Source organism: Chlorella variabilis (genome assembly GCF_000147415.1).
Source record: "Chlorella variabilis unplaced genomic scaffold CHLNCscaffold_1, whole genome shotgun sequence".
Classification (NCBI taxonomy): Eukaryota; Viridiplantae; Chlorophyta; class Trebouxiophyceae; order Chlorellales; family Chlorellaceae; genus Chlorella; species Chlorella variabilis.
The window spans coordinates 2,872,195-2,883,119 of NW_005435087.1; the positions used below are offsets into that span (position 1 = coordinate 2,872,195).

Consider the following 10,925-nt stretch of genomic DNA (forward strand, 5'->3'; position numbering starts at 1 on the left):
CTTATCCCCCCCCCCCCCCCCCACCACCACCACCACCACACACACACACCCGAGCACGTCTCCTCGAGCATCTGAAGCGCCTCCTCCCGTGGCATGTGGTCGGTGGTGGCGCAGGCGGCCACAGAGGAGCGCTCCGCGGGGGCGGCGCCGCTCAGCGTCAGCACCCGGTCAGTGGCGGCTGCGGGGGGGGCACGAGGCGGGGCGGGGAGGTGGGTGGGTGTGGGTTTGGGTGGTTGAGGGAGGCGTGGGGAAGATAGGGAGGCGGCGAAGATAGGGAGTGGCGGCCGCTGGGCTTCATCCCCCGCTGCACAGCCCAGCCTGCTGCCCCCCGGCGTTTTGCCCCACTGGGACAAACAAATATAGCCACCAGCGTTGCCCAGGAGTGCCCGGAGGAAGCCAGGCCCCCCCAGCTTGGCCCCAGCCCCCCCAGGAGGAAAGGACAAAGGCGCGCGGCCCCATACCGCAGGGAGGGAGGGCAGCAGGCGCCCACCTGCGTTGCTGATCTCCAGCCTCCACAGCATCATCTCAAACTTCTCCTCAGACAGCCGCTCAGGCTGCGGGCGCGGGAGCGCAGGCGGCAGGCAGTGATGGCGGTGGTGGCGCGGCAGGCAACGAGGTGCAGGCCGCAGGCGGTGGCGGCGGGCGGGCGAGCGCAGATGGCAGGGTGGGAGGGCAACCCCACGCTCCCAGCCCAGCAACGCCACACATGTGCCCGCCGCCGGGCCGCGGGCGGCGGGGAGCTGCGCCGCTGTACCGCACCTCGCTGCCGTTGTACTGCTTCAGCCACGCCTCATCCTCTGCATCCAGGTCGTACTCAACAAAGATGTGGTCCTCATACCCCACCCCGCCTGCGGTACGGACAGAGGAAAGGCGGTACACGCCGAGAGGACCGGGGTTTCAAGGCACAGGCCGGCGGTGGCGGAGGCCAGGGCCTGAGCTTGGCCATGCCAGCACCTGCCCGCCAGCGGATCTGCCCAGCCAGCCGCACACCCACAGCTGCAGCCCCGGGGCGCCGGGCCGCTCGCCCTGCCGGGCCGCGAGGCGCCGCCGAGCCTGCCCGCCAGCCCGCCAGCCCGCCGGCACCAGCCCTAAGCAGCCAGCCGAGGCCCAGCAACGCCCCGCAGCCCCAGCAGCACCCGACCCAGCGACAGTGCCGCCCATTCGTAAGCGGCAGCTGCCTTACCCTTGGGCCGGATGTAGGTGTTGCGCTCCCGCCTCACGGGCAGGTAGTCTGTGTGGTAGGTGGGCACCCTCACGATCCCGGGGATCGGGATCTCCTTGCCGCCCATGGCATGCTGGATCATCTTGGGCTGCTCTCGCAGGGCACACAGCACAGGGTGGGGAGCGCGGGGCGAGCGAGCGGCGGTGAGCGTGGCGCCGAGCGCGCCGGCACGCCGGCATGGGGCGGGTTCGGGCGCCGACAGCTCTCGGCTCACGCCGCATCGGCCATGCTGCCCAGCGGCGTGGCCCAGCCGCAGGCAGCAGCAGGCCACACGGGGCAGAGCAGCGGCAGGCGGGGGGGCAGGCGGGCCTGCCGCCGGCTGCTCAAACGGCACACTGGGGCGGGCAAGGCCGCAGCCTGCTGCGCTCAACTAGTTCCCCAGGCCGGGATCGGCGGGGCTGGGGGGGCCAGGGGCCCCACCTTTTCGTTTTCTGCGTCGAGAACAGCATGGTTGTGGACCACGTCCCGCGCCGGCAGGCCCTCGGTGCTGTCCAACAGCTCCAGGTCGACAATCAATTCCAGGGGCCGACTGACGTCCAGGGGCCTCGCCCTGAAGGCCCTACTCATCGTGGCCTGCTGAGGGCCTCTCCGGACCCCTCTCCCCGCGTCAACTGCCTGTGCACGCCTGACGGCGTGGTCTGGACGTTGGGAGGGGCCAACGGGAGTACACACACCTCACAGGGACAGCCTGGCACTGGCCCTCCTCCCCTTTCGAGTTTTCTCGGGGCTTAAAACAACTATCTTTCAGTGGAAACGACTCGTATGGGGCACTGTAACCGATCAAAACACCACCGCCGGCCTTGCATTGCCTGGGCTGCTCGCCCCGGGCCTGCCGCCACACCTCCCGCCTTCGCCTGAAGCTTCGCCGCAGTCTGCAGGCTTGCTTGCCATGCAGTGTGGCTGGATCGGTCAGGTTGCCCCACATAGTGCTGCTGAGATCACAGAGGAAACCCGGAAGCATGCCAGTCAAAGCGCGCCCGTCGAGGGGTGTGTCGGTGATTGGGCGGCGGGTCGCTTGCGTGGCCAGCTGCGCCCGCTTTGCAAAAGCCGGGCCTGCCTTTAGGCTCTGAACCTGTGATGACCTGGGCACTGTTCTGTCTGGCGCAGCCGAGAGTTGTCGCGCCCAGCACACTGTGTGTGTTTCAGTGGGGCCTCCGTGTCTGGCACGAGGCACCATTTATGCCTTGCGGCGCTGGGCTTTACATCAACAGCTGGCCACCTGATGCTGCCCCTTGATAACCGTCTTCACACTGTTTGCCTCCCCCTGTGGTGAGACTCCTGAGAGCGGCAGCCAACCGCGCGCCGTGAGGGCACTCACTGGTGCGGTGGCGGCAGGCCGGTTTTCCGCTGGGAGGCAGCGGCGGCGGCGACATCCCCCCAGCCTGCCTCGTCCTGCTTCTGTCCCAATGCATGCGGATGAACACTATGGGAATTCCGTAATAAGGAAAAGGAGCGGCGAAATTCACTTGTGTTTAGCCCAGGAGTGCCCTGCCGGGTGGCAGTCGGATCGTCCACCGCGTTTAGGCCTCAAGGAAGCTGACGTTTCGCTCTTGCAAATCACACTGCCAGCTCTCTGCAGACCATGACGCCGCTGCCGCGGCCACAGGCCATCGCCCCACTCACTGAAGACCAAGATTGGTGTGACATTGGTGCGTGGCACATTGCCGTAGCACGGAACCGAGCAGCCTGACGGCCGCCCGCGTGCCTCTGTGAGTCGAGGCCTCGCTGCCCCTCGCTGCCCCCCTGTAGCAGCCCCCCCTGCAGGGCACCCCCAAGGTGTGTCTGCTACTGCAGAGCCTGTGCAGCCGTCCCCGCCTCAAGACGGCGCAGCTGCGGAGCCTAAGGCGGCCAAGCTAGCTCCGGAGGCCACGCTGCCGCCGCCGCCCGCCGCGCCCCAGCCGCTCACCGGCGCCCCCGCCCCGAAGCTGGAGCTCGCGGAGCAGGCGCGGCAGCAGGCGGCCGTGCGCGAGCTGTGGCCCACTGCTCACAGGCTCCTCATCGGCCTGCTCGTCGCAAACGCGGCGCTGCTCCTCATCTGGCGCGTCGCCTGCACCGGCCTCATGCTTGCCGCCGCCGCCTGCGCCGCCGCCGCCCACTTCCACTTCCGCCCCTGGACCAAGCCTGCCAGCGCGGCCTCGCTGGAGCGGTGGGTGGAAGGCTATGGAATAGGCGTTTTCGTGATGGTTATTCTCATAGGCTTCAATGCCTCCATGCACCAGGCTCGTATGATTCGTGTCCAACGTGGCCCTCCGTGAGTTGGCAATGAATCCCGCCTGCCGCACAGCGTGTGGCCTGCACCTGCCACGTTGCCGCACCAGCAGCTGCGGCTGAGGGCTCGCCCTGGCCCCGCGCACCCCTCACACCACATCCATCCCACCCCCTCCCATGCGCAGGGCGGCCGCCGCCATGCCCACACGCGAGCAGGATTGGGCTGAAGCTGCAGCATGGGGCACCGCTTGCGTATGGATATTTGCTGTAGCACCCATGGTGTTCTTCATGTTGGACCTGAGCACCAGACTGGAACGCATCACTGCCGCCTCCGAGCACCCTGGCTTGCCGTCCACAAGGGCAGTGGGCAGCCAGGGGGAAGCTGAGCTGGCGACCCTGCGCCAGCGCCTGCGCCTGGAGGCCGAGGCCGCCGAAGCCGCGGCCGCCGAGGCCGCGCTGCGGCGAGCCGCCGAGGCCGCCGAGGCCCTGCACCGCAAAAGGCGGGCGCGGCTGGAGGTTCGGGAGGTGCGGGCCCTCGACGTCTATGCCGCCGCCGAGGCAGAAGGTGAGTGGGATGGAGGCGCGAGGTCCCTGCCTTGGAGGCAAGGCGGGCCCACGCTGCAGCCGAGACGGGCTTGGCTTGGAGAGAGGTTGGGCGTTGGCAGCTGCCGGCAAGCCGGACACCTCCGCCACACGGCACGCCTGCTGTCTTTCACGCCGCCACTGCCCCCGCTGCCTGGCACATGCTGCAGGGGTCCCGCAGAAAGTGCGCTGGGCACGGGACCAGTGGCGGGAGGCCGATAAGAAGCTGGAACTGTACTGCATGGATCCCGAGCTGTACCGCAAGGAGTACCTGTGTGACTTCAATGAACTGGGCCGCCCGTAGTACCCTTTGGGGGGGTGCGCAGGCTGCAGCCACCCCATGCGGCTGCCAACAAGGAAGGCGGCGCGGCGCATGCTGTTGCTGCCACAAAATGCTGGCAGCGCAGCTATGCCCCGCTCTGAGCAGGCATGATCGGGCGGGCATTGTTTGGTGTTTCAACCGATTGATGTAGCGGCTTGTTTGATGTCTGATTGGATAGAATGTTTTGCTTTGCTTATTAGCCATGCACATACGTTTGGGGGGCTACACACATCCGAGTCGGCATGCTGGTGCCACCTCAGCAACCAGAGCGCATGCAGCGTGCACGACAGGGAAGCACATTGCAGCATGGAGCAGGGCGTGTGCTTCCTTCACAATTGCACCAAAGTGCTGCCCAGCAGGGAAGGGCTCAGTGCAGGGTGCGGCAGGAGCGGCTGCTGACGGCGGCGCGGCGGGTGCGCCGGTTGGTGGCAGGCTGGCTCCGCCAGCTGCTGGCCAGCCAGCGCTGACGGCTGCCTGTCGCCGCATGCAGGCAGGCTGGCTCCTGAATGGGTGAGGGGTAGTGACTCGGAGGCAGGGTCAACGATCGCTCCACTGCGTCGTTACAGGGCTTCGGTGGGGGCGGCTGCTCAACAGGCATGCATGCCGGCAATGCCCCGGGTGGGGGAGAGGTGCACGCTGCTATGGCGCGTGTGGGGGAACGCTCAGAGGTTCAGGGGATCAGGAAGGATCTTGCAAAACTGGGGCGCAGGCTAGCTACGGTGAGGCACCATGCGCTGCGTGTTCGGGGGGATCAGGGGTCTAAGGGAAGGGGAGAGACGCTGCCAAACTGGCTTCGTAGGGGCGCTAAACACGTGTGTCTGGGGGGAGGAAAGCTGCTGTCGGGGTGGAAAGCGGGACTGGGGCCAGGCGCCGCCGCCAAACGGCAGCGACCGGGTCGAGCGCCAGCTGGCGTGGGCGCGCGCCTTGCTCCATGTAGCAGGCTGGGCGGGCCGGGGAATGGCTCCGAGAGGTGCCAGCCCGGCCGGTGGCGGCATTTGTGTCGTGAGTGAGGTTGAGCGCATTGGAAAGAACACCCAGGCCGGCGGCGGCACTCAACGGAGCAGTAGTAGTTGACGACTCCCTGCGCATAGGCGATCGCCTTCTTTCCAGCCGGCACCTTCTCCTGGATGCAGGTGGTGACGTCGCTGCAGCGGGAGCGGCGGCAGGGTAGCGCGGCGGTTTGGTGGCCCTTTGCCTCCCCCCACGCCGCTCACGCGGCGCAGCCCCGGCCCGTCTGGAGGCACGCCAATGCAAGCGGCAGCAGCAGCGGCGGCGGCTGCTGTGGCGGCGTCGACGGCGCTCACTAGTGGGGTGGGCGCTCGGCGGCGGAGGCGTACAGCACGCCCTTGATCTTCTTCCCGTTGTCAAAGTAGGCGCCCTTCTTGCAGCCGTACTTGGAGCCCTGCCGCTCCAGCTGGGGCTCCGCAATCTGTTGGGGGGAGGGGATTCGCGGCGGGCAGGGGTTGGCGCCGGGCAGGCATCGCGGGGGCGCAGGGCTGCGCGGGCGACCTGCCGAGGCGGCCGGCGAAGCTGGGGCTGGCAGGGGCGCAGGAGGAGCGCAGGCAGCTGACAGGCTGTTGCAAAGGGAGGAAAGAAAGAACGAAATGAAAGAAGGGAAACGACAAAATAGAGGAAGAAAGGAAGACGAAGACAGGAAGGAAGCAAGCAAGGAAGGAAGAAAGGAGGGCAGCGGGGCGCGCCTGCAGGAAGTAGGCATCCACCACGGCCCGCCCAATCACGTAGTCCTGGTCTGTCTTCTCGCGGCGGAAGCCCTTGGGGCACTTGATGGCTGCAGGGCGGCCATGGGGGTGGGGCAGGACAGCCGGCGGGCAGGCGGGTGGGCACAGAGGAAAGAGGGAGACACAGCGCAGGCAGGTGGGCAGCCCGTGGCAGGCGGGCACGCAGCAGGCACAGCCCTGGCGCAGCCGCCGATGCCGGCGCAGCCGCCGTGGGAGGCAGAGGGCAGCGCCGGCGGCACAGCAAGCAAGCGGCACGGCAGGCCGGCGGCGGGGGCGCACAGGGGAACCTCTTGCCCTTGCCGGGCTTGTACTTGATCTCCTTGTAGGAGCTCTTCTTGCTGCGGGGTGAGGGGCAGGGCAGGCGGGGCCAGAGGCCAACCCGCGCACAGCGAGGCAGGCAGGCGTCTGGAAGGGCGGGCGCTGGGCGTGGCAACGGCAGCCACGCCCCACCAGCCGTGCCCCAGCCATGCAACCCAGCATCCTGGTGGTGGCAGGCTCCTCCTCCTGCTGCTGCTGAGCCCCCACCTGGGCAGAGCCTTGACCTTGATGACGTTTGACCCTCCCAAGCCGCCGCCGCTCTTGGACTGCAGGGGCAGGGGCAGGGCAGGGAGGGGTGGGCGGCAAGTCGGGAAGGCACACGGCGCGGCGGGCGGGGCTGCTGTGTGCTAGTGGGCCAGCCCAGCGCAGGGCTTGGGGTTTAGGGCAGTGAGCATGCGGCGGTGACGGGGCTGGCGGTGGTGGGCAGCGCGGGCCTGAGCCTGGCTCTGGGAGCAGCAGGCAGGGCAGCCACAGGGTATGCGGCCAAGCAGGTTGGCTGCGGCGGGCGGCAGGCACAACACGCAGCCAGGCAGGCAGGCAGGCAGGCAGGCAGGCAGGCGGGCAGCCAGATGGGCGCAAGGAGACTCACGGGGCAGCCCTTGGTCGGAGAGCAGGGGCCATACTTGCACCTCTCGATCTCGCCGCCGTTGCAGTAGTACGCATCCCTGTGTTAGGGTTCCATCCATTCATTCATTCAGCACACAGACCGGCCGCCTCTTGCTCGAGGGCGGCCCACTTTGGCCTGGGCAGCCCGGGCCGCCCTCCCCCCCGGGCGCATGTTCGGTGTTGGAGGGGTGTGCGGGAACTCCCGCTCGGCCCCCCCAGGCAGGGGCGCAACGTACCCACGCTGCGCGGGGTCTTCTTCTTGTCGCCTGGAGCAGCGCAGGGTGAGACACAAGCGAGCGGCGGTCAGCAACGGAGTCAGAGGTGAAGGCAGAGCCGCTGCCCGGCACACGGCGCTGGGGCGGGTGGACGGGAAAGCAGCAAGCCGCCGTCTGATGTTTCAATGGAGCAATATACATCCTGCAAGTTTCCATGGAAGAATTTACGATCTGCTCTCACCCTTGCAGTAGTAGTTGATAATGCCTTGGCCGTCTGCAAGAATTGGAAGGCAAAAAGGGATGGATTGGGGTCAGTTCGTGGGGTCGCATGCAACCTCCCGTCACCCGTGCGCCGCCAGGAGCACTCAGCACCCCCAGTACGCCAGCTGCCCAATCCGCCAGCTGCCCAGCTCTCCCCAGCTCTCCCCAGTTGCCAGAAGTCCAAAGCTACCCAACACCTTGCTCCAACTCACAAGCAAGTGCCTTCTGGCCCTGCAGTACAGGCGGCGGCAGGGGCGGTACGGCAGCGGCGGCGGCAGGGGTCAGCAGCGCATGCAGGCTTGCACGCGTTCTACCCGGCTCAAGGTGCTTTCAGGTGCAGCGGGTGCGGCTCAGCACTGTGGACAGGCGAAAGGGTGCCCATGCTGTGCATGCTGTGCACGACATGCCAGGTCAGCACGGCACACTCACCGAGGGCGTCTTGTCCTGGATGCACGAGGTGATTGCATAGGCAGAGAGGGCAGGGGGAATGGGGGCGGCAGGGCAGCACGTTCAGCAGCCCAGGACGCCCTTGGCCGCGTCAGGCATGCAGCGAAGCCAAAGGCAAAAGCACCGGCGACGCCAGGCTGCTGCCGCTGCCAGCAGCAAGCTCGTCGCTGCATGCCCCCACCCCCTCCTGCCGCTGGCGCTGGCGGCTCACCAGAGTAGTGGGCAGGGCGCTGGGCGGCGGCGGTGTCTGCGGCAGGGGGCGGCGCACAAGGCGGCGGTGAGCCACGGCGAGGGAGCGGTGTGGGCGAGGGACCCTCGGGGTGGGGGCGGCATGGGTGTGCCCCCTCAGCCCGCCTGCCTGCCGGGCAACCGTGCGAGCTTTGTCTCCCCTCCCCTCCGCCCAAAGCCTGCCGCCCAGCGGGCAACAGTGTGAGCCCCCTCTTCCCCGCCTCCCCCCACCGATGCAGCCACTCACACAGGATGCCGGTCACGGGCTTGCCGTTGTCGAACAGGGCACCCTGGGCGCAGTAGTAGGCGGGATACAGGGTCTTCATCTGGGGCTGCGCAATCTGCAGGGAGGAAAGGAGGCCGGCAAGGCGAGGCGCGTGAGAGCAGGGCTGCGCCGCCCCCGCGCGCCGCCACGCCCACGCAGACCACGGCGGCGCCACCTCGGCACGCCGCAGAGCCCTGCACGGCTTTGCTAGCGTCCCTCCTAGCCCTTGCCTGGACAAAGAAGGCCTGCAGGGCGTGGGGGGCGGGGAGGGCAAAGGAGGAGACGCTCAGCTTGGGTGTGCCTCGAGGCAGACCAGGTGCAAAGGAAAGGGTCACCCCAGTGGGGCAAGGGCCGCAGTTGTGCCAGCAGCAGTGCCGCCGGCAGGCGGGCAGGCGGGCTGGGGCGGGGGTGCTCACGTCAATGACGGCGCGGCCGATCACAACCTCGTTGTCGTTCTTGTTCTTGTGGAAGCTGCAGGGGGAGAGGAGCGGGGGCAGGGAGGTGGGTGGGCAGGCAGGAGCACGCTTGGGTGGCGAGAGGGCAAGCGCGCAGGGCGGTGCAGCTTGGTGTAGGCCGCGCGGTGCTGTGCGGTGCTGTTGCAGTGCAGGAACAGCAGAGCGAGTCGCGCTGGCTGTGCGCTGGTAGGGAAGAGGGCAGCAAGGGCACTCCCCCTTCCTGCCGCTGGTCAGGTGCCAGCTCCTGACGGCGGCGGCTCACCCCTTGGGGCACTTGGAGATGTCGGGGAAGGGGGTCACGGCACCCACAACATACTTGGTGGCGCTGCGGGGAGGGGGGCAGGGGTTGGGAGGTGGGGCATGGTTGTGGCTTGCAGGCAAAGGCGACCAAGGGAGGCAGGGAGGCGTGCAGAGCACACAGGGCGCACGGCAGTGCAGTGCAGGGTGAGGGCAGGGCAGGACGAGGCAAGACAGGGCAGGGTTTTCCCCTTATGATTACAGATTGTAGTATGCATATCTGCAAACCAGCTGGCGGCCCAGGCTCACTTGATGGCCTTGACAGTGACCTGGCTGCCGCCCAGGATCGGGGGCTCAGGGGGGGTGGGCTGCAGGCGGGGGTGGGGTGGGGGGTGGGGGGGGTTGAGCGAGCTGGCAGCATGCTCAGCTGGCGGCGGCGGCGGGGCACATGGGGGCAGATCGATGCAGGAACCCTTCGCAGCGTTCGCGGCAGGATGCGGTAGGTGGAGTGGCGGGGAGTGGGATGGGAGGCCGCGTGCCCCAGCCAACCCACCAGCTTGACGCAACCCTTGTTGTTGATGCAGACGGAGCGATTGCCGCGGCACTTCACCACCTTGCCGTTGTTACAGTATACGCTGCGGTACGGTGGAGGAGGGGTCAGACGGGTGTCAGCATGAGCGCGTGTGCGTGGGTGTGGGTGTGGGTGGCGGGGCGTGGCCGAGCCTGCAAGGGAGACTTCCACTCACGTGTTGGACATGCAGCCGGAGATGCCTGCCCTCTTGCAGCCCAGGTAAATGTTGACGGTGCGGGCCTGGGCGACCGCCGCCAGCAGCAGCAGCACGGCGACGCACTTCATGTTGCCTGCGCAGCCAGAAGGGCGGGGACGGTAGCGACAGAGTTGGTTGCAGCGGTGTCGCCATCAGGCACCACGAGGGATGCTCAGCCAGCCCTTTGTGGGGCGATGGTTGGCTTCCGGCTCGGCGGCGGCGGCGGGCATGCATCCCCCCGCCATCGCTGGCGCTGCGACCCCCCCTTGCGGATATCCTCCTGGGTGCACATGCAACCGAGGACCCGACACCCCTAAAGCCTCCGGATGGGCCACGGAGGCCCCGGCAGCGTCAGAGTGGACACCAGCAGGCAGCCCCATCGTCGATCGGCATGGCGCACGGCCCGCGCCCCCCACCCCCCCTACGCTGCTGCCTGCGCCATCGCACCTTGATGGGTGTCGAAGGGTCTACGGAGGCCTTAAGAGAGGCGAGTGCGGCGCCCTGCAACGCTCCCACAGCCGGCGAGTCGCGGGGACAGGAGAGGCTAGACCGGGAGGTCCCTGATCACTTGAGGAGCGGTAATGGGGGAATTGAGGCCGGGTTTGCGCTGAAGAGGTGTCTCCAGCGGCCACACCGGGGACACACCACCTGTCCGCCAAGTGGCGAAGGCCCGCGGGCCTCCAGGCACAACGCTGATGCAAGCCAGCTGTGACGCGCCTGCAGAGCGCGGGGGGGGGGGAGACTTCAGGGGGGGCGGGACGGGCAGCCATGGTTGGCACCACCGCTGCGCTGCCGCCGCCCACCAAATGTGGACAGACGGTTGTACAACCGTCTGTCAAGATGCGAGCACTGACAGCCAGGCAATAGGGACCTTCGGAACCTGCCTGTCCCTTGCTTGAGACCCACTTGCATGGCCCATCTGCGCCACTGCATGCCCCTACGGCTGCGCATGCCGAAGGGGCAATTTTGCGGCGGCGCGGCGGCGGCGCGGCGGCAGCGGCGGCGCTTTGGGTCACCTCCGACGTACACCTGCCAGCCATTTTACACTGTTGG

At 67.9% G+C, this 10,925-nt stretch overlaps 1 protein-coding gene across 1 annotated transcript in view; it reads right to left on the reverse strand.

Moving 5' to 3' along the window:
- Positions 1-1,789, reverse strand: part of CHLNCDRAFT_133649 (hypothetical protein) — a gene marked incomplete at both ends in the record, with an annotated part of 5,523 nt that extends 3,734 nt beyond the window's left edge. Inside the window, 5 exons of the mRNA XM_005852204.1 lie at positions 50-178; positions 491-554; positions 760-848; positions 1,184-1,310; positions 1,643-1,789. Of these exons, the coding sequence (XP_005852266.1) occupies positions 50-178; positions 491-554; positions 760-848; positions 1,184-1,310; positions 1,643-1,789 (556 nt within the window). The remainder of the gene's footprint in view (positions 1-49; positions 179-490; positions 555-759; positions 849-1,183; positions 1,311-1,642) is intronic.
- Between the last annotated feature and the right edge of the window lie 9,136 nt (positions 1,790-10,925).